Source organism: Cherax quadricarinatus, chromosome 7, assembly GCF_038502225.1.
Source record: "Cherax quadricarinatus isolate ZL_2023a chromosome 7, ASM3850222v1, whole genome shotgun sequence".
Classification (NCBI taxonomy): Eukaryota; Metazoa; Arthropoda; class Malacostraca; order Decapoda; family Parastacidae; genus Cherax; species Cherax quadricarinatus.
Window position 1 is genome coordinate 4,294,445 of NC_091298.1, and position 22,257 is coordinate 4,316,701.

At 38.0% G+C, this 22,257-nt stretch overlaps 1 protein-coding gene across 6 annotated transcripts in view; it reads left to right on the forward strand.

The window, feature by feature from the left end:
* The window catches only part of U2af38 (U2 small nuclear riboprotein auxiliary factor 38), a 57,473-nt gene that overhangs the window by 22,344 nt on the left and 12,872 nt on the right, over positions 1-22,257 (forward strand). For 5 of the 6 annotated variants that reach the window (XM_053773833.2, XM_053773830.2, XM_070082235.1 and 2 more), the window contains 3 exons: positions 4,749-4,843; positions 11,187-11,335; positions 11,963-12,096. In XM_053773833.2, the coding sequence (XP_053629808.1) occupies positions 4,749-4,843; positions 11,187-11,335; positions 11,963-12,096 (378 nt within the window). The remainder of the gene's footprint in view (positions 1-4,748; positions 4,844-11,186; positions 11,336-11,962; positions 12,097-22,257) is intronic. The other variant, XM_053773831.2, reaches the window with a different exon arrangement.

The following is a 22,257-nucleotide window of genomic DNA, read 5'->3' on the forward strand; positions in this document are numbered from 1 at the left end:
ATGTTAAATTTTTGCTGATATTCAAGAGTAAACAAACGACCTCACACATCTAATACACGTCAGCTGGTGGGTCTAATATACATTCACAAATATGGTGATGATATTTATACAATTATTACAGTATTGCATAACAGTAAATCTTCTATTTTTTGGTGTGAATAAAAATTCATTATGTGAATAAAAATCAAAATGGAATTTATTTGTAAAGCCTCAAAATGTAACTAATGAACAGAGGAAATGTTAGTTTAGTTCCAGGAATACCTACATTGTTTATTCTGGAGCCTATTTTGAAATTGGAGTATTTTGAACTTTGTGTTAAATTGGCCAAATTAACAATTTCCGATCACTTTATTTTGTAGTTGAAACAGTTGATTTGGCGATTTCTTGTGCTCAATCGATAGAATAGAAGTAATACTAGTGAAATAGCTAAGAATTTGGTTGATTGGAATAATGTAATTGGCCTAAAATGGGAGTCAAAGTCGGCAAAATCGCCGACTCGTAAATATCGCTGACACATCAAAATTCGCGAGAGCATAATTTCGTCAATTTTCCACCAAATTTCGTACTTTTTGTTTTATTACCTTCACAAAAAGATTCTCTACGATTTCATAAGAAAAAATAACAAATTTTTTTTTTTTAAATTCTTGGACACGGGTGCGTGACTTCAGATTTTGGCCTTGGACCCTGAAAGGGTTAATATATTAATTGATGGGGGTTGTGAAAGAAGTAAATGCTAGGGTGTTGGGGAGAGGGGTAGGATTAAATTATGGGGAATCAAATACGAAATGGCAGTTGACACAGCTACTTTTTGCTGATGATACTGTGCTTATGGGTGATTCTAAAGAAAAGGTGCAAAGGTTAGTGGATGAGTTTGGGAGGGTGTATAAAGGTAGAAAGTTGAAAGTGAACATAGATAAGAGGAAAGTGATGAGGGTATCAAACGATTTAGATAAAGAAAAAAATGGATTTCACATTGGAGAGAGGGAGTATGGAAGAAGTGAATGTTTTCAGATATTTGTAAGTTGACGTGTCAGCGAATGGGTTTATGAAGGATGAGGTTATCATAGAATTGATGAAGAAAAAAAGTGAGTGGTGCGTTGAGGTATTTGTGGAGAGAAATACGTTATCAGTGGAGGCAAAGAAGGGAATGTATGAAAGTAGTGGTACCAACACTCTTATATGGGTGTGAAGCTTGGGTTGTAAATGCTGCAGTGAGGAGGTGGCTGGAGGCAGTGGAGATGTCCTGTCTAAGGGCAGTGTGTGGTGTAAATATTATGCAGAGAATTTGAAGTGTGGAAATTAGGAGGTGTGGAGTTAATAAAAGTATTAGTCAGAGGGGTTGTTGAGGTGGTTTGGTCATTTAGAGGGAATGGATCAAAGTACAATGACTTGGAGGGCGTATAAATCTGTAAGGGAAGGAAGGCGGGGTAGGGGTCGTCCTCGAAAAGGTTGGAGGGAGGGGGTAAAGGAGGTTTTGTGGGCGAGAGGCTTGGACTTTCAGCAAGTGTGCATGAGCATGTTAGATAGGAGTGAATGGAGACGAATGGTTTTTGGGACCTGACGAGCTGCTGGAGTGTGAGCATGGTAATGTTTAGTGAAGGGATTCAGGGAAACCGGTGATTTTAATATATGTACATATATCCGGACTTGAGTACTGGAAATGGGAAGTACAATGCCTGCACTCTAAAGGAGGGGTTTCGGGATATTGGCAGTTTGGAGGGATATGTTATATCTTTATACACCTACCATCCGACTTACGACCGAGTTCGGTTCCGAGAAACCAGTCGTAAGTCGAAATGGTCGTAAGTCGAACTTTACTACTGAATATCAACAAAACATTTTTGTAATGACTTTATTTTATTGTTTTATTTTGGTATTTCATGTTTTACTTTACTTTTTATGTTGTTAGTACTGTATTTCATACTGTAAGGTTTAGGATAAATATTGTGTACAACACAAATAGTTGTTTATTTCCCAGAAATTTGGCATAAAAAACACGGTCGTAAGTCGAGTGGTCGTAAGTCGAGCAGGTCGTAAGTCGGATGGTAGGTGTAAATGCTTCTGAACTGTTGTATCTGGGCACCTCTGCAAAGACAGTGATTATGTATGAGTGAGGTGAAGTGTTGAATGATGATGAACGTATTTTCCTTTTGGGGATTTTCTTTCTCTTTGGGTCACCCTGCCTTGGTGGGAGACGGCCGACTTGTTGAAAAAAAAAAAATAATGTCGTCAAACTGGAGTATTACCAACTTTTGGTGGTGGATGTGTTTGGCAAGGCTGAATGCATTTTGTAAGAACCCATTATTTTTTCCACTAGTTGGGTATTTTCAGCTCACAGAATTTTAGATGAAATAGGTTCTAGCGTGTGGGTGATTATCAGTTTAATTATGGTGCTTGATGAATGAGGCATTTGCAATATTTTGGTATCTTTATTGCTAAAACACAGTAGGCTTCTTCAGTTGGATACAGACAAAACTGATAGTGGAGACTAGCAGTGATTTTTAGGTGATCAGTCCCTCAGCTTTGATAGGAAGTGGTCAGATCACCTCAGAATTACTTTACTGTCTGAAGAAGCTTGCAGAGCAGGCAAAACATTTTTATAGTAAAGGTACCCAGGTATTGCGTATGTGCTAATTCATCAAACTGTCAGTATTGTATACCATCACTAATGTGATTATAGTACTTGTAGCTAACAGGAACAGATCTGTGCTGAAAAGTACTATTTGGAAGATTTTATTGTTTTTCGCTGTAGTTACTGTACGTTTTATTCATGCAACAGCTATAGTGACTGCAGAGGTCTTTTGTTCAGACTTTTTCACAGTGGATCATAGCTGTGTCAGTCTTTTCTACCATGTTTCTATTACTCACACAGTCTTACACTTCAAGTAGTTAAAATGTTTTGGGAAGATCCTATGCGAGGCTACTCCTTCAAATAGTATATTCCGGGAGAACACAGGCATCAGAGATATATATGTACTGCACATGAAATGTAACACACTGTAGCTTCGATGTGAGGCCTTGCCTTCAAGGATATTGTAGTTATTGAGGGAACATAGGCAGCAGAGATGTGGTTGTGCATTGTTACTGTAATTAGGGGGAAGTGCTAAACTTATAGGGTTCATACAGCATGTAGAGAATGGAATTAGGTTTGATCCAAGGAAGGAGGAGATTGATTCACTTCCTTGGATCAAGAGCCCTTCCTCACCAGAAACTGTGGCTATATAGGACATTTATTCTATATTCACTCCAGAAGGCTGTTTGAGTATCGAACAAGTTCTTCCCAACCAATTTTCTGTTTGGTTGGCTCTTACCACTAATCATCATAGGCCCCATGGTGACTTAATTATACGAATAATACAAAAAACACCAAAAAATGTGAAGAAATATGAAATAGTTTACAGCGTAGTTCTGGAAGGTCATATTTGTTTAGTCGAGTGCTGAGCTTTGTTCGAGTAGGAAGCTGGTCGTATACCGAGGCTCCACTGTATACTATAAATTCTACAAGAGGCTACTCATTCAAGGATGGCATAGTCCAGAAAGGAACACAGACATCATGGATGTAGATGTAGAGGAAGGCCCTGTTTATTTAGTAGGTTAGGCTCCAGGCTACTGCTGTAAACTGAAAATTGTTGTAAAGTGAAACATAGCCTTTTTTCACTTTCAGATCCTTATAAAAACCTGATATGTTTACACTATCATATAATAATTGAGCAGTAGAGTCAGACGTAAAAAAAATCAATGCAAATACAGGACACACATTACTTATTTAAAATATTTTCTTCTTTAGCTTATAGTGAGTGGTGAATATATTTATTGTAGGAAGTCTGAATAAATGAAGAATGGGTATAATTGAAAACTGCTGTATTAGCAAAACACCATAAAGCAAAGTGCTATAAAATGGGGCCTTCCTGTACATGAAATGTGGTAGATCATCAAGACTTACTGCAGTTAAGACCAAAACTAGAGCCATTGGTATAATAACTGAATTCTCTTTAATTTATAAATGAAGCCAGCCATTCTTACCACGTTGTTAAATATGACTTTTACGGTTTATTTTTTTCATTATTATTACTTCAGATTAAAAATGGGTGTAATGTCAATTTTTTAATGTAGTAAATAGTGATGCACATCTCCATGGGAAAGTAGAACAGAATTCTTCCTCTAAGTCATTCATGTCGTAAGAGGTGACTAAAATCCCAAGAGCAAGGGGCTAGTAACCCCTTCTCCTGTATACATTACAAAAGTTAAAAAGAAAAACTTTTGTTTTTCTATTAGGGCCACCCTGCTTTGGTGGGATATGGCAGGTTTGTTGAAAGAAGAAAGAAATAATGATGCACATGATATGTATATCACAGGGAATCTTGCATCTTAATGCTAATACAGTGGTACCTCAGGATACGAACGGCTCAAAATGCGAACAATTATGCAAGTGTATTTATTTAAGTGCTTTTGTAAGTGTATTTTTGGGGGTCTGAAATGGATTAATCTAATTTACATTATTCCTCATAGGAACAAATTCGTTCGGTGTCGGCACTCGAACAGCCTTCTGGAACGAAATAAGTTCGTATCCCAAGGTACCACTGTATTAAGAAACTACATCACAATATAATTATGACCCAGCGGCACTCTGTGATGTATTGAGTTATTGTTCCAAGTACAAGTTATAATTTATTTTACTGGGTATCTATTATAAAATATTATGATAAAGGTCAGGGGTGTCTTCATTCACTTCTTTGTTTACTCAAAAGTACTGTGAATCCTTGCTGCATCTTACAGACGGTCCTCATCCTCAACCTCTACTGTAACCCCCAGAATTCTGCCAAATCAGCTGATGGATCCCACTGTAAGTAAATTAATAATTATTTCTTATCATTGCTGTCACAGTGTAATATAACAAACAGTGAATTATTTAAATCATTTGTTACTGAACATTTAGTTACCTAGTTTAGTTTCACCTAATTTTTTCATTACTCAAATTGTTTCCTATCCAACTCTCTCTTTCCCCATCTGTTTATTCTTTATGCTCTTGATGTATACAGTGGAACCTCAAATATCGAACTTTCTTCGGTCCAGAAGGCTGTTCGAGTGCCTTTACCGAATGAATTTATTCCCATCAGGAATAATGTAAATTAGATTAGTCCATTTCAGACCCTCAAAAATACACTTATAAAAGCACTTACAAAAATACACTTACATAATTGGTCGTGTTGGGAGCAGTTCGATTTTTGAGGTTCCACTGTATTTCTTTCATCCAATTGTTCTTGAAAAAGTCCCCCCCCCCCCCAAAAAAAAAGGTTGAATATTATTTCTAAACTGTTGTATTCTGGGCACCTCTGCAAAAACAGTGATCATGTGTGAGTGAGGTGAAAGTGTTGAATGATGATGAAAGTATTTTCTTTTTGGGGATTTTCTTTCTCTTTGGGTCACCCTGCCTCGGTGGGAGACGGCCGACTTGTTGAAAAAAAAAAATGAGTTGATTCCCAAGAAAACAGTACTGAAATAATTTCTGTCCTGTATATCTCAGCTTATATACTGTATTTCTGTCAACTTAATTTTATGTACAAAAAGTCCTGATTTTACATTGGCCTGCATAAAACTAATCTGTCATTATGACTCAGTATTTGATTATTTTATATACACATTATTCTGTGGTACACTTACTCTGTAAGCAGGTGAGGAGGCTAATTATTATGCTTTTTTGTATTATTTCTGTTATTACTAGAACACTTCAATTATGTGAGTGTGTAAGGCTAATGCAGGAGTAACTAATATAGATGGTTCAATATTAGAATAAGAGACTAGAAGACAAGTGATGTGAGGTGATTACAAATTAAGGTGGGCTGAGTCTCTCAAACCCCTAATCTTATTGCAAAAGTTTAACCTACTCTCCATTTTCTTTTGTAATAAGTTCAAGGGATTAATAATTATGACCGAGCTCACCTTAACTTGTGATCCCCTTGTCACTTGTATTTTGTGTATAATTACTACTATTACTTTTCTCTCACTTCTTTATGATGTAAGGCCGCACAGCTCATCAGTTAATTGCTGTTGAAGAAACAGTAATAGTGACACTACAATGTTTATGTTGTTTTATGGTATACTCTACTGTATTCCTTTCCTCAGGGATTCTGTTTCCTCATCATAGTGTTGCCTTTATTTATTATTGCATATATTGGTGTTAGTGGATGTGATAATTAAAGAAATTGACTTAAGTTAATATACAGTAATGCAAAATTAACCCTTTGACTGTTTCAGGCCCCTCTCTGAAACTGTCATTCTATGTTGCTCAATTTTTGAAAAAAAAAAAAAAAATATTTTTTCTTATGAAATGATAGAGAATCTTTTCCCGATGGTAATGACACCAAAAGTTCGAAATTTGGTTGAAAACTCATGGAATTATGCTCCCGCGAATTTAGCGGTCTCGGCGACATAAGCGTATCGGCGATTTTGCCGACTTTGAGCCCTATTTTCAGCCAATTCCATTGTTCCAGTTGACCAAACTCATAGCTATTTCTTTAGAACTCCATTTTATCTATCAGCTGAGTACAAGAAACCTCCCATTTACTAATTTGGACTACCCAATATGGTGGTCAGAAATTGGCAATTTGGCCAATTTCTCGCAAACTAAAAAAGATGCCAATTTCAAAATAGGGTCCAGAATAAACAAGGTAGACATTCGTGGCACTAAAATAACATATGCTCTGTTCGTTAGTCACATCTCTAGGCTCCTCTTATATTATTATTGCTTTCTATTTTGATTTTTTATTCATACAAAAAAATACAAAATTTACTGTTATGCAGACTACTGCATTATTGTAAAAATGGTATAAATAATATCAGTGCACTAGTGAAAGAATATTAGACTCCCCAGTTGACGTGTATTGGACGTGTGGTGTGATTTATTTACTCCTGAGCATTGGTAAAAATCGAACATTTCCGCTACTTTGAGCTCAGTTTCAAGGTCGTTTTCATCGTCAAAGTAATGAAAATCATCTCTATTTCTGTAATATGTTTTCCATTTTATCACCTAAGACCATGAAAATGTGAATACAATGATAAATACTATACGAAAATACACCTCAAAGTTGGCGTTTTATTCCAAAAAAACTATCAAGAGTTTTTTTTTTCTCATTACGCAATGTGTGCTGCAGGATTTTTTTTATGTGGTGCACACTGACCACACAGACCCATTCTCTCACATGTGGGCCTACCAGCTTTCTCCCACTTGATTTGAAGCCGCTAGAATTATTGAGTATACAGTGGACCCCCGCATAACGATCACCTCCGAATGCGACCAATTATGTAAGTGTATTTATGTGAGTGCGTTTGTACGTGTATGTTTGGGGGTCTGAAATGGACTAATCTACTTCACAGTATTCCTTATGGGAACAAATTCGGTCAGTACTGGCACCTGAACATACTTCTGGAGTGAAAAAATATCGTTAACCGGGGGTCCACTGTATATACGTCAGAAACATTGGCTCGTAAGACGTATTTATACGTCGAAAACAGTCAAAGGGTTAAATTGGTTGTTATGAGGGCAGGTTGCCTCAGTTGACTTCCTTTTGTCAAACAGTTAAAGCATTTTAGTAAAAAAAAAAAAAAAAGACAAATAGCATTGTTCATTCTTCTAAGATTAGTGTTTCTTTCTTTGTGAAAAATAGTTTCTGCCTGGAGCATATACCTAATATATAAACATGTAAGCCTATTGGAAAATATGTTTTATGCTACTCTTATTATGCATTACACATTTTTTTTTCCAGGATTCAGTTAGTGTAAGGTGAGGAATCTCAGTATAATGTATTGTTAATCAACTCTTTTATTATGTACTGTACTATACAGGAGGGCCCTGCTTCAGAGCGCTTCACTTTACGGCAGTAGCCCAGAACCTAACCCGCCATATAAGCAGGGCCCTCTTGTATAAATATACATCATTACTTAGAAAAGTCTGTCAAAATTGGTCAAGTGGGTCAATACTCTCAAGAAACTGACATATAATTTTTCAGAAACCAGAAATCTACTAGTACGGCCTCGATAACAAGAATGCTGGTTTTAAAGCATTTACTGTATCCTGTTTTGATTAGCAATTTGCATAATTTCGAAATTATATTTTTACTTATTAACATTAATACAGGGTTCCTTCACTTTGCGAGGATTCACTTTATGTAATTTCACTTATACATGTACATGTGTGTTGCCGTCATGTCTTTACCAAGAATTCGCTGTGTGCAGTAAAAATTTGCTCATGTAGTCAAAGCGTGTGATTGTTTTGAGCTTAGCGTCGTTATGAGGCTTATGAAGGGCCATCTGTGTGATATCTCTTGATCACTCTAAACTGGTTTATATTGACATTCATAAGAAACACTTAGGGAAAAATAGATTTGGGTGTGTTAATCGAGTAAGCCTGAGTGAAAGCTTATGGATGGTTTTCAATTTAAGTGTCTTATGCAGAAAGATAATGGACAAAGTAGTGTTTATGGGAAGGAAGGGAGGAAAGGGGTAAAAGGGAGGAAAATTTTAATTGAAATTTGAATTAATTTTGTCTTTTTTTTTTTTTATTAGTTGAATTTATTCTTGTTATATTGCCATTTGGTGCCTGTCTCGTTTGCTCATAATTTTATGGCAAAAATAAGTAAAGAAATGTGGAGATTTTTCACAATTTTGTATTGTATTGAGATTACAATAGAACTCCGGATTTCGTCCTAAATCCATTCCAGAAGGTCGTCTAAATCCAAACAGGACGAAAACCCAAAAATATTAACAAAAAATACATTTTTTAAAGAATAACTAGTTTTACATATAGAAAACAATGAGAAAGAAATGTAAATGACTAATGAAATGGATAAATGAACATTTAACATCACATTTACCTTTATTGAAGATTCTTGTTGGGGTTTGGACGGCAAGGAGGGGAGAGGGGGGAGGAGCAGAGGTTATTGTTTGGAAGGGGAATCCCCCTCCACAAAGACTTCTGGTATCAATGCCCTGTCCGAGGTTATTTCCCTTTTTTGTCTTTTAATGGCACTGGATCCCTGTCGCACTAAAAATCTGTCCAGAGAGCTCTGTTTCTTGCGTCTCTAAGATTTTCCTAAAATCGGACAAGGTATTGTCACTGAATATGTTGCAGATATGGCTTGTATCAGCTTGGTCAGGGTGATATTTTTCCGCAAAAGTTTGCACTTCATTCCACTTTGCACAAATGTCCTTAACCCTTAAACTGCCCAAACAGATCTACATTCACATGCATAGTGCTCCAAAAGTAGATCTACGTTTTTTTACATATTTTCAAATATAACAAAAAAAAACGTAGATCAAAGTTTTTTTGCACATTTTCAAATGTAAAAAAAAAAAAAAGAAGCTCTACGTGTTTTTACATACTTTCAAATGTTGAAAAAACGTAGGTCTACGTGTGGACAGTTTAAGGGTTAATCACCGAAGAAGGCACCTTCTCCCTTCTCTCTTCCTCCTCCTCTGAAGCAATTTCCTCAGCTGTGGTCTGTTGCTGTTCCAGATGAAGTTCTTGCAACTTTTCAATGGTTAGCTCTTCCCTGTGGTCCTCCACCAACTCTTCCACATCCACATAAGTCCTCTTTGGCATTTTCTTCCAAAAGAGGCCTGTTTCATCACAATTGAAGACTTGTTGGGGAATGATTCCTTCAGCCTCTACGTACTCCTTGAATTCATCAACGAATTCTTCAGCCACATGTTTGTCTGAAGTTGCAGCCTCACTATGCGTTACAACACTGTGTATGCCACTGCGCTTCTTGAATCTGCCGAACCAGCCTCTGCTGGCCTTAAATTCACTAACAGCAGCACTCGTTCCAGGCATTTTCTTTATGAGATCCGCATGCAACTGCCTTGTCTTTTCGCAAATGAACGACTCCACAACACTATCTCCCGCTAACTGTTTTTTTGTTGATCTACACCAACAACAACAACTCAGCATCTTCGATTGTTTGTGGTCTCTGTTTTATTAGCATATTTACCCCTTTTGCAACATCAGCTTCCTTGATTTCTATTTCTTTGCCAGGATGGAACTGATTTTTTATTTGGACTTGCCATACATCCTGGCGAGCTCGGCCACACGTATGCCACTTTTGTATTTTTCTACAATCTCTTTCTTGAATTCTATTGTGTTTCTTACCTTCTTTACCAAAGGGCTGGCACTAGGAACTTACTTTGGGCCCATGGTGGCTTATTTTGCAGTCGCACTCGATAAACAAGCACAAAAACAGTGGATTATTACAAAATGTTTTGGATGAACGTGCAAAATAATGCTCACTCAACCAGTGACAGAGCCAGACTGAGACACGTATGCATGAGTGGCGGCATCCTGGGCAGGTGGATGCATCTGATGGACGATTTCTGGGTGGAGGTACGAAATCTGGAGCAAAATTTAGCCCAAAAAAGTGGTCTAAATACAAAACATGCGATATTCACTGTGGATGAAATCCAGGGTTCCACTATATGATTGAGTTTTTTTTTTTTTTTTTTTTTTTTTTTTTTTTTTTTTTTTTTTTTTTTTTTTTTTTTTTTACAATTTATTTCATTTTTTTTTTTTTGTATATGTCAATTTTGTGCACATGTTGCAAGCTCATATTTTTTTTAATAATCATTAGTCAAAAAATGTGGAATTTACTAAGTCTCAGAACAAATATCTGTGTTTTGCTTGTTATAATGAGTTTACTTTTTGCACCATAGACTAGGAACACATTTATTGCATATAGTAAAAGGAGACCTGTACTACAGTTACTCTAGTCCTTGAAAGAATTGCCATTTTTTGTATTTTATGACATGAACATATATTTTTTTTTTCCAAACTTTTGAGAATGTTTGGCAATTGGAAATTTGATATTGTATGTATATTTTATGAAAAGATCTGTGTTGGCTTGTTATAATGTTTTTTTTTTTTGCTTTGAGTGTGTGATACTTGCTAAAACATGGCTCATTCACTTTTTTATATTCTTATTTCTAATTGGAAAGGAATAGCAGCAGTTTTTTATACATTAGCCAAACGAATATACAGAACTCTCCAGCAATTATTCCATGCATGGAAGGCGAGTTATTGTAATGATTAGGCAATACCTTTGTATGCAGCATCTCATAGGTATACATAATATAGATATATAAACTTATATTTTAGATTATTCAGGATACTAAGCTAATTATGAAAATAATATTTTCAGCAACAGTTAGTGATGAAGAAATGCAAGAGCACTATGATAACTTTTTTGAAGAGGTATTTGTAGAGTGTGAAGATCGCTATGGAGAAATTGAGGAGATGAACGTTTGTGATAACCTTGGTGATCACCTAGTAGGCAATGTTTACATCAAGGTTAGAAAATTTCAGTTGTTTATAAGGACTCTATTTACAGTTGCAGTATATAGGATATATTCAAATTAATTTTACCTTATTTTTAAAAAATGAAAATATTATCATAGTAATGTACTGTGTACTTTGTTTATGTAATGGTACAACGAAGGTTCCACAAATGCTATGCTTTTATTTGCTAACTTTGGTAATTTATGAAAGGTGTTAACCTGCAGGATTTAAGACTGAATTTTAAATTTTATTTTTCTGCAGCTTTCATCAAATGCCTTTTTTTGTATATGTTTATTTTATGAGTTCTGAGCTTATATATATTTTTTAAACACATGTGATCAATATATGTGATAGTTTGGTTTTCATTTTTTGAAAGGTTATATTAAAAAAATACTGAACTATAAAAAATAGGCACAGTACTGTGACTGGAACAATGAAAAAATAACCTTCACATAAGAAACTTAAAACTTATGACAATGTTTTGGTCCAGTTTGACCTAGTTAATGGTCCATACCAGACCAAAATGTCATCATAAGTTTCAGTCTCCTATGTGCTGGTTATTTGTGTATTGAACCATAGCTTTGGTGCCCAAGGCCTAGACCTAGAAATGCATTTTCATAAAGTTTTGTTTTTTAACAGTTTAAATATGAAGAGGATGCAGAGAAGGCAGTTGTAGACCTGAATAACCGTTGGTTTGGAGGACGGGCAATTAATGCAGAGCTGAGCCCAGTGACTGATTTCCGTGAAGCCTGTTGTCGTCAGTATGAAATGGGGTAATATCAAATTTCGTTCTTGGCCTGTTCTCCACAAAAGAATCAGTTCGATAGCTTCTTGCTTTATAGTTGGTAATTCAGTACAAATTATGATTAATGCTGTTGATGCTTTAAACCCATTTAAACTATGAGTTTCTTGTATTATACCTGGTCATGGAAATGGTGATAGGTTCTTCTCACCATTTCCAGAATATATACATACTCCTTTGCTATAAAATGATAAAAAAAATATAACACAAAAGAAAATAATAGATGCAAAATGTGGTTGTAGCTCCAAATAACACCCATTATATATTTAGGAGAATTAGTAGATGGGAAGTTAGAGGTATTGGGAAGATGGAGGGGAATATTTTGAAGAACTGTCAAATGTTGATGAAGAGAGGGAGGCAGTGATTTCATGCATTGGCCAGGGAGGTATAATATCTTTTAGGAGTGAAGTAGAGTCAGATGTGAGTGTGGGGGAGGTGCATGAGGGGTAAAGCAGCTTTAACAGATGGGAACATGGCAGAAATGATAAAAGTGGGTGGGGATATAGTTTTGGAGCGGTTGGTACTTTTGTTCAATAAATGTATAAAAAAGGGGAAGGTACCAAGGGACTGGCAGAGAACATGCATAGTTCCTTTATATAAAGGGAATGGGGACAAAAGAGTGTAAAATTTATAGGGGAAGACTCCTACTGAGTATACCTGGTAATGTGAGTGGTATAGCTATTATTGAAAGACTTAGAGGTAAGACAGAGAGCAAGATTGCAGATGAACAAGGGCTTAGAATGGATAGGGGATGTGTAGACCAAGTATTTATATTGAAGCATATAAGTGAACAATATTTAGATAAAGGTAGGGAAGTTTTTGTTGCTTTTATGGATTTAGAAAAGGCATATGATAGGGTTCTAGGTAGTAGGTTGGTAGACACAACCGCCCAGGGAGGTACTACCGTCCTGCCAAGTGAGTGTAAAACGAAAGCCTGTAATTGTTTTACATGGTGGTAGGCTTGCTGGTGTCCTTTTTTCTGTCTCATAAACATGCAAGATTTCAGGTACGTCTTGCTACTTCTACTTACACTTAGGTCACACTACACATACATGTACAAGCATATATATGTATATATACACATCTCTCTGGGTTTTCTTCTATTTTCTTTCTAGTTCTTGTTCTTGTTTATTTCCTCTTATCTCCATGGGGAAGTGGAACAGAATTCTTCCTCCGTAAGCCATGCGTGTTGTAAGAGGCGACTAAAATGCTGGGAGCAAGGGGCTAGTAACCCCTTCTCCCTTATAAATTACTAAATTTAAAAAGAGAAACTTTCGTTTTTCTTTTTGGGCCACTCTGCCTTGGTGGGATACGGCCGGTTTGTTGAAAAAAAAAAATATGATAGGGTGGATTGGGGAGCAATGTGGCAGATGTTGCAAGTGTATGGAATAGGTGGTAAGTTACTAAATGCTGTAAAGAGTTTTTATGAGGATGGTGAGGCTCAAGTTAGTGTGTGTAGGAGAGAGGGAAATTATTTTCCAGTAAAAGTAGGTCTTAGACAGGGATGTGTATTGTCACCGTGTTTGTTTAACATATTTATAGATGGGGTTGTAAATTCAATAAATGCTAGGGTGTTGGGGAGAGGGGTGGGATTAAATTATATGGATTCAAATACAGAATGAGAGTTGACACAGTTACTTTTTGCTGGTGATACTATGCTTTAGGGAGATTCTAGAGAGAAGTTGCAAAGGTTAGTGGATGAGTTTGGGAGGGTGTGTAGAGGAAGACCATGGAGGCAAGGAAGGGAATGTATGAGAGTTTAGTAGTACCAACAATCTCGTATGGGTGTGAGGCATGGGTTGTGAATATTGCAGCAAGAGGGATGCTGGAGGCAGTGCAGATGTTGTGTGTAAGGACAGTGTGTGGCTTAAATATTATGCAGAGAATTTGTAGTGTGGAAATTAGGAGGAGGTGTGGAATTACTAAAAGTGTTGTTCAGAGTGCTGAGGAGGGGTTGTTGGGGTGGTTTGGTCATTTAGAGAGGATTGAGCAAAATAGGATGACTTGGAAGGTGTATAAATCTACAGTGGAGGGAAGGAGGGGTAAGGATTTTCCTCTTGGTCATACAGCAGGCATGTGTGGGTGTGTTAGATAGGAGTGACTGGGGACTAATGGTTTTTGGAATTTGAGCTGTTGGAGTGTGAGCAGGGTAATATTTTGTGAAGGGATTCAAGAAAACTGATTAGCCGGATATGAGTCCTGGAGGTGGGAAATACAATGTGTGCACTTTAAAGGAGGAGTTTGGGATATTTGCTGTGTGGAGTGACATCTGAACTGTCATATCTGTGTGCCTCTGTAAAGACAGTGATTGTGTGAATGATGGTGAAAGTGTTTCTTTTTTGGGTCACCCTGCCTTGGTGGGAGATGGCCAGCGTGATGAAAAAAAAAATACTTAGATATTTGGGCATAGATATATCAGCAAATGGGTCTATGAAAGATAAGGGGAGAAAAGGTAGGTAGTGTGTTATGGCTTATGGGGAAAGTTAGTTTATGGAGGCAAAAAATGGAATTTACCAGAGTATGGTGGTAATGCTTTTATATGGGTGAGGCATGGGTTTTGAATGTTGCAACAAGAAGGATAGGGGCAGTGGAGATGTTTAGGAGAACAAGGTGTGATGTGAATGTTATGCAAAGAATTCAGAGCATAGAAATTAAAAGACTGTGTGAGGCCACCAAGGGTATAATTCAGTACTGTGGGGTTCTTGAAGTGGGTTGGGAAGTTAGAGAGGATGGAGAAGGATAGAATGACAGAGCACATATAGATCTGGGATTGAAGGTAAGAAGGGTAAGGAACAATTGAAGGATGTGGGCATGGGTGGTTCTGAGTGGCAGGGGTTTGATTATTATAATAATCAAAATGAAGTACTAAACCCACTAGGGTTATACAGCCGGCAGGGGTTTGAGCATCCATCAGACGTATTACAGTGCGAGTGGAGACAAGTGATTCTTAATGGATGCCCTACCGGAGTGTGAACAAGGTAACATGTATGAAAGATTTAGGGAAGCTGGTTAGCTGGACTAGATTCCTGGTGGTGGGAAACACAGTGCTTGCACTCTGGAAGAGGGGTAGGGTTGTTGCAGTTTGGATTATCATCTGAATTGTGATGTTAGCACATTTCTAGAAAGACTGATTGAACAAATGATGATGAATGTGTTTTTTTGTTTGGGTCATCCTGCCTTAGCAGCAGATGGCCATTGAGGAAAAAATTTAATAGCCACTTTGGACGGTAGTACCAGGGACAGTAGTACCATCCTGCCAAGTGAGTGTGAAACAGAAACCTGTAACTGCTTTACATGATGGTAGGATTGCTGATGTCTTTTTTCTGTGTCATAAATGCACTGGATAACAGATATATCTTGCTACTTCTACTTACACTTAGGTCACACTACACAGGCACGCACATGCATATATGTATATACATAAACACATCTAGGTTTTTCTTCTTTTTCTTAACAGCTCTTGTTCTTCTTTATTTCCTCTGTTCTCCATGGGGAAGTGGAAAAGAATCTTTCCTCCATAAACCATGCGTGTCATATGAGGCGACTAAAATGCCGGGAGCAATGGGCTAGTACAGTAGAACCTCGGTTTTGGTCATTAATCTGTTCCAGAAAGTCTGACGAAAACCGAATTCAACGAAAACTGAAGCAATATTTCCCTTAAGATATAATGTAAATCCAATCAATCCGTTCCAGACACCCAAAATTATTAACAAAAAATACATTTTATAGAGAATAACTATAGTTTTACATACAGAAAACAGTAAGAAATAAATATAAAGGACTAATGAAATGGATAAGTGAACATTTAACATCACTTTTACTTTTATTGAAGACTTGTTGGCGTATGGAAGACGGCAAGGAGGGGAGAGGGAGGAGAGGTTACCTCTACCACCATCACTACTACCCTCTACCACAATCCTACCACCATCATAACCACTACCGCCAGTAGTGGTCCGCTGTACCGAATGTGTCGGTACAGCGGACCACTGTCAACTTGACGAAAACTGAGGTGATGAACGAAAACTGGGACAAAATTTTGACAAAAAGAGTCGTCGAAAACTGAATTCGACAAAAACCAGGGCAAACAAAAACCGAGGTTCCACTGTAACCCCTTCTCCTGTATACATTACTAAAAAAGAGAAGAAGAAAAACCTTATAAAACTGGGATGCTTGAATGTGCGTGGATGTAGTGCGGATGATAAGAAAGAGATAATTGCTGATGTTATGAATGAAAAGAAGTTGGATGTCCTGGTCCTTAGGGAAACAAAGCTGAAGGGGGTAGGGAAGTTTCAGTGGAGAGAAATAAATGGGATTAAAGTCAGGAGTATCTGAGAGAGATAGAGCTAAGGAAGGGGTAGCAATAATGTTGAAAGATCAGTTACGGAAGGAGAAGAGGGAATATAAATGTATAAACTCAAGTAGTATTATGTGGATTAAAATAAGGGTCAGATGCGAAAACTGGGTCATAATAAGCGTGTATGCACCTGGAGAAGAGAGGAGTGTAGAGGAGGGAGAGAGATTTTGGGAGATGTTAAGTGAATGTATAGGAACTTTTGAACCAAGTAAGAGAGTAATTGTGGTAGAGGACCTCAATGCTAAAGTAGGAGAAACATTTAGAGAGGGTGTGGTAGGTAAGTATGGGGTGCCAAGTGTAACTGATAACGAGAGCCCTTTAATTGAACTGTATAGAAAGGGGTTTAGTTATAGGTAATACATATTTTAAGAAAAAGAGGATAAATAAGTATACAAGATATGATATAGGGAGTAATGAGAGTAGTTTGTTGGACTACGTATTGGTAGATAAAAGACTGTTGAGTAGACTTCAGGATGTACATGTTTATAGAGGGGCCACAGATATATCAGATCACTTTTTAGTTGTAGCTACAGTGAGAGTAAAAGGTAGATGAGATACAAGAAAAATAGAAGCAGCAAGTAAGAGAGAGGTGAAGGTTAATAAACTAAAAGAGGAGGCAGTTAGGGTAAGATAGAAACAACTATTGGAGGATAGATGGGCTAGTGAAAGTATAGGCAATGGGGTCAAAGATGTATTGGGTAGGTTTAAGAATGTAGTGTTAGAGTGTTCAGCAGAAGTTTGTGGTCACAGGAAAGTGGGTGTGGGAGGGAAGAAGAGCAGTTGGTGGAATGATGATGTAAAGAAGGTAGCAAGGGAGAAAAAAGTTAGCATACAAGAGGTTTTTACAAAGTAGAAGTGATGCAAGGAGGAAAGGGTATATGGAGAGAAAAAGAAAGGTTAACAGAGGGGTGACACAATGTAAAAAGAGAGAAAATGTGAGAGTAGGTGAGATGTTATCAACAAATTTTGTTGAAAAGAAAAAGTTTGGAGATTAATAAGTTGAGGAAGCCTAGGGAATGAATAGATTTGACAGTTATAAATAGGAGAGGAGAGTTATTAAATAGAGTTAGAGGTATTGGGAAGATGGAGGGAATATTTTGAGGAATTGTTAAATGTTAATGAAGATAAGGAAGCTGTGATTTCGTGTATACGGCAAGAAGGAATAGCATCTTGTAGGAGTGAGGAAGAGCCAGTTGTGAGTGTGGGGGAAGTTCTTGAGGCAGTGAGTGGAGTGAAAGGGGGTAAGGCAGCTGGGACTGATGGGATAAAGATAGAAATGTTAAAAGCAGGTGGGGATATAGTTTCGGAGCGGTTGGTGCTATTATTTAATAAATACAGTGGACCCCCACTGTGAGGGAAAAGTTCAATAGATAGGAGTAGCAATATAGTAACAATAGTTTCATTACCGGCTACTAGTTAAGGTAGGGTAAGTCACGCTCCCGCCTTTCTTCCCCCTCCCCAAAAGTGATAGTTTCATTGCCGGCTACTAGTTAAGGTAGGTTAAGTCACGCTCCCGTTTTTTCCCGCCTTTTCTCCCCCACCCCTAAAGTGATAGTTTGATTGCCGGCTGCTTGTTAACGTAGGGTCAGTCTAGCTCCCGCTATCCCTTCCCCTCCCTCTTCCACCCCCCCCCCCCTCGAAAGGTGACGTGTGGGGCTCTGGTCAAACAGTAAATCACTCGACTCACAGCTCCCAACTCTACTGTAAGTACATGCCTGCCTTGTATTCTAATGGATTTATTGGTTGAAAGCTTCACTTTTGATCAATAATAAACTTAGTCCTTTCAGTCTTGCTCTAGGTTGACTGTCGTAATAATCACCACGTCTTTTGAGTAATGTACACTGCCATGGAGAGTGATTATTAAAGCAGTGGGTAACCTGTCTATCTTTTCAGCTTGGATGACAGTGAGGGTCACCTGTCAATCAACGAGAAGAACAGGAGAAGGACTAACGTCCAGAGACTTCCCCATTTTGCATTTAAGTACCTGTGCACCTGTATGAAATTGCAGGACGTAACCCCACATCATTGCAGCGGTGAAGAACCTGCTTTCCTGTCATCAGGATACTACTCACGGCGTTAATCTGTGAAGAACTAGCCAGTGGTGGTCACCAACACCTGCGACCCCCACCCCCCCATCGTCAGCAACGGCTACGATTTCAACAAGCAGTGTCACCAACACCAGACACCCAAGTGTTAAATTAGCGTTGAATTCAGTTATCATTTATATTTTTCCTTTTTAATTTTCTTTAAAGTAGGATTAATATTTCATATTTAAGTGTTTTATATTTTATATTTTCTACATAATAAAGTGTTTATGTTTGTCTGTTATTATTTCTTTTTCTATTCACTAATTTTCCTGAGGAGGAGCCAGCCTGGGTAATACTGTCTGAAGTTGTTACAGGGCTGAGTAAGCCTTCACAAGTGGCGACCTTGCCAGGATCAACTCTACTGAATCAAGATTCAACTCCATCTCGAATCTACCATTGGAACTTCAACGCCGCATACCACAGACGGTTACCACCAGCCATGAGTAATCATTCTCTATGGTAGGACTACGGTACAGGTATTTAAAAGATTTGGTGATTGTTATAGTCTCAATTTATTGTAAGTCAAGTCAGGCAGGATATAATAGTTAATTCTGCCACTTTTTCATGTGAGCTTGAAACACTTTGGAGGATTAGACTCTAGGGACCCAAGATTTTCCAGTGACAACTTGTTTCATTGAGCTCTTTATTATATCAAGGGAACTGTCATAGGACACTCTTGATTTGGTGGTGAGAAGATTGGATGGTCAAGGGACCCCATTCTACTTACTGTTTGCTCGGAGCCGGCATAGAACCCTTCGTTTTCGTTAATACATATTGTTTAATTGAAGCAGGGATCGAGCCCTCTGGTTTATTTACAGTTTGAGTGGAGCAGGAATTGAACCCTCTGTTTTCTTTAATACCCATTTCATTTTCCCCTGATAGTTTAAGTTATTCTTGCAAGTATGGATGAATGCTGGAAGTAAGTTAGGAATAACAGGGAAAAATTTAGAATCTTTCATTAGTGCTAAGATCCAGGAAAGACTTGAAAGAGAGAGAATTGAGAGAGAAGAAAGACAGCTAGAAAGGGAAAGAGAAGAGAATAAGGAGAGAGAGAGAATCGAAAGAGAAGAGAAAAAGGAGAAAGAGAACCTTGAAAGACAGGAGAAAAAGGAGAGAGAGAGAATTGAGAGAGAAATCCGAGAAAGACAGAAAGAGAGCGAGAAGACCAAAAAGAGCGTGATAGACTTGATCGTGAGGAAAGAGCTAGAGTACGTGAGGAACAGGTTAAATTAAGGGAACTTGAGGAAAGAGCAAAGGACAGAGAATATGAGTTAAGGGAGAGAGAAAAGGATCGCAAGCTCGAACAAACTCGCCTTGAATTAGAGAATAAGAAGTTAACTTTCTCACAACAGCAATTAGATGAAGGAGTAATGGAACAACGTGCAGCTAGTGCACATATTCCAACACCTAATTTACCTCCCTTCACAGAGGGGGAAGACATAACTTCTTACATTATCAGGTTTGAAAATACCGCTACCCTCTGTGAATGGCCTGCTGACACCTGGGCTACCAGGTTAGGAATGTTATTTTCTGGTACTGCTTTGAATATCTATGCAACTTTGTTGCAGGATATCATATGTAATTATAACCTACTAAAGAAGGCAATCCTTAAAGCATATCAAAAAACCACTAATTCTTACAGGAAAGATTTCAGGTATGCCACCTTACAGCCTGGCCAGAACTTTCAACAGTTACAGGTAACACTCTTTCGTTTGTTCGACTTTTGGATAGAGAGTTCAGGAATTGATCACAGTTATGAATCTCTTCGAGACTTCATGGTTGCTGACCAGTTCCTGACAGCTCTTCCTCACCAGATACGAACATTCATTAGAGAACGTAACCTGATTAAAGCTGAGGAAGTTGCTGAGGCTGCTGACCTATATGCTGAGGCTCACAATTCCTATAAAGACCTAAAGGGATCGAACCCTAAGGGCAAGGGTTCATCAGACCTTAAGAAATCAAAGCCTCTAGTGGAAAGTAAAATGACTTCTTTTATTCCTGTTTGTCATTTGTGTGGTGTTAAGGGACATAAACGTCCAGATTGTCCTTTTAAGAAGGTCCAAAAAGTTGGAAGATGTTTTAAAGACTGTAATGACCAAGCACCCTTCTGTTCAGGAACAGTTAATGGACTTAATGTATCTACCATTTTACGAGACACTGGATGCACATGTATAGTAATTTCTGATAAGCTGTTCCCTAATCTTAAAGAAACTCATTCCTCTGCTATACTTTCAGACTACTTGGGCCGTACAGACACTTTTCCTACCATCCGTTGTTACATTAGGTCTAAATGGTTCACAGGTTGGTCTGAAGCCGTACTAGCTCCCATCACTTCTTGCTCCGTACTAATAGGTAATGTAAAAGGTGCCATTCTTCCTTCTGAGGTTGACCTTTCATCACCAAAGATGGATATAAGTGTTTCAGATCCTCTTCCTGTAGAGTCGGAGAAGCCCCTCGAAAGTTCAGATGAGACAATGTCTCGTGAGATTCATGTGGGATTAAAAACCAGTGATGCTACTCTCGAAAGCGAGGTAGTAGGATCACCGGTTCACTTGTTAGATGAAAGTGAAGATATCACCTCCGATACCATAAATGTCTTGACTAGGGCTCAGACCAAAGCCCATGCTTCCCCTACTGTCCATCCTTTGATTTTCCTTGACTTTAAGCCTTTAGACATATCGAAGGACTCCTTTGTCAATTTACAACGTAATTGCCCTTCTCTTCAGAATTGCCATAATGCCGCTAAACAAAATCAAGTTATCCAAAGGAAAAACTTTTCATATAAATTTGAATATATAAAAGATATCTTGTACAAGTCAGTATTCAAATTAAATTCAGATGAGATAGACTATCCCATCTTAGTTGTTCCAAGTCAATGCAGAGAGACTGTTCTTAAAATGGCTCATGACCTGCCAGTGGCCGGACATTTCTCGCATCGTAAAACCTTAAATAAAATTAGGGAAACCTATTTTTGGCCAAAAATGTCCTCAGATGTCACTACCTATTGTAGATCGTGTAAAGTTTGCCAACTGTCATCCTCCCGAGGTACCAGGCGAGTACCTATGGTCAAAATGCCTATCTTTACGGTACCGTTTGAAAGAGTAGCTATTGACATCGTTGGTCCTTTATCTCCACTTTCATCTGGGGGACATAGATATATATTAACATTAGTTGATTATGCTTCGAGTTTCCCTGAAGCCGTTCCCTTAAAGACCATAACTACTACAGAGGTGGCTGAAGCCCTTTTGTCCATCTTCTCCAGAGTGGGCATCCCTAGAGAAATTTTGTCTGACCGTGGGACACAATTCTGACTTAATGCAACATCTATACCAACTTCTGGGAGTGAAGCCTCTCTTCACCACACCCTATCATCCCAGCTGTAATGGGAGGATTGAGCGCCAGCATTCGATTCTCAAGTCCATTTTAAGGAAACTTTGCTCCCTTAACCCTTTCAGGGTCCGTCCCGTAGATCTACGGCTTTACGGTGAGTGTCCAAACCGTAGATCTACGCCATGAGCTCAGCTCACTCTGATAAACTGTGAGTGGTACATTTGGGCCTAGATATGAGAGAATACATCTATGTGGTATGTGTGCACCACATAAAACAGATCCTGCAGCACACTGTGTAAATGAGAGAAAAAAACTGAAATCATGATTTTTCGATTAAAACAGCAACTTTGCAGTGTTTTTT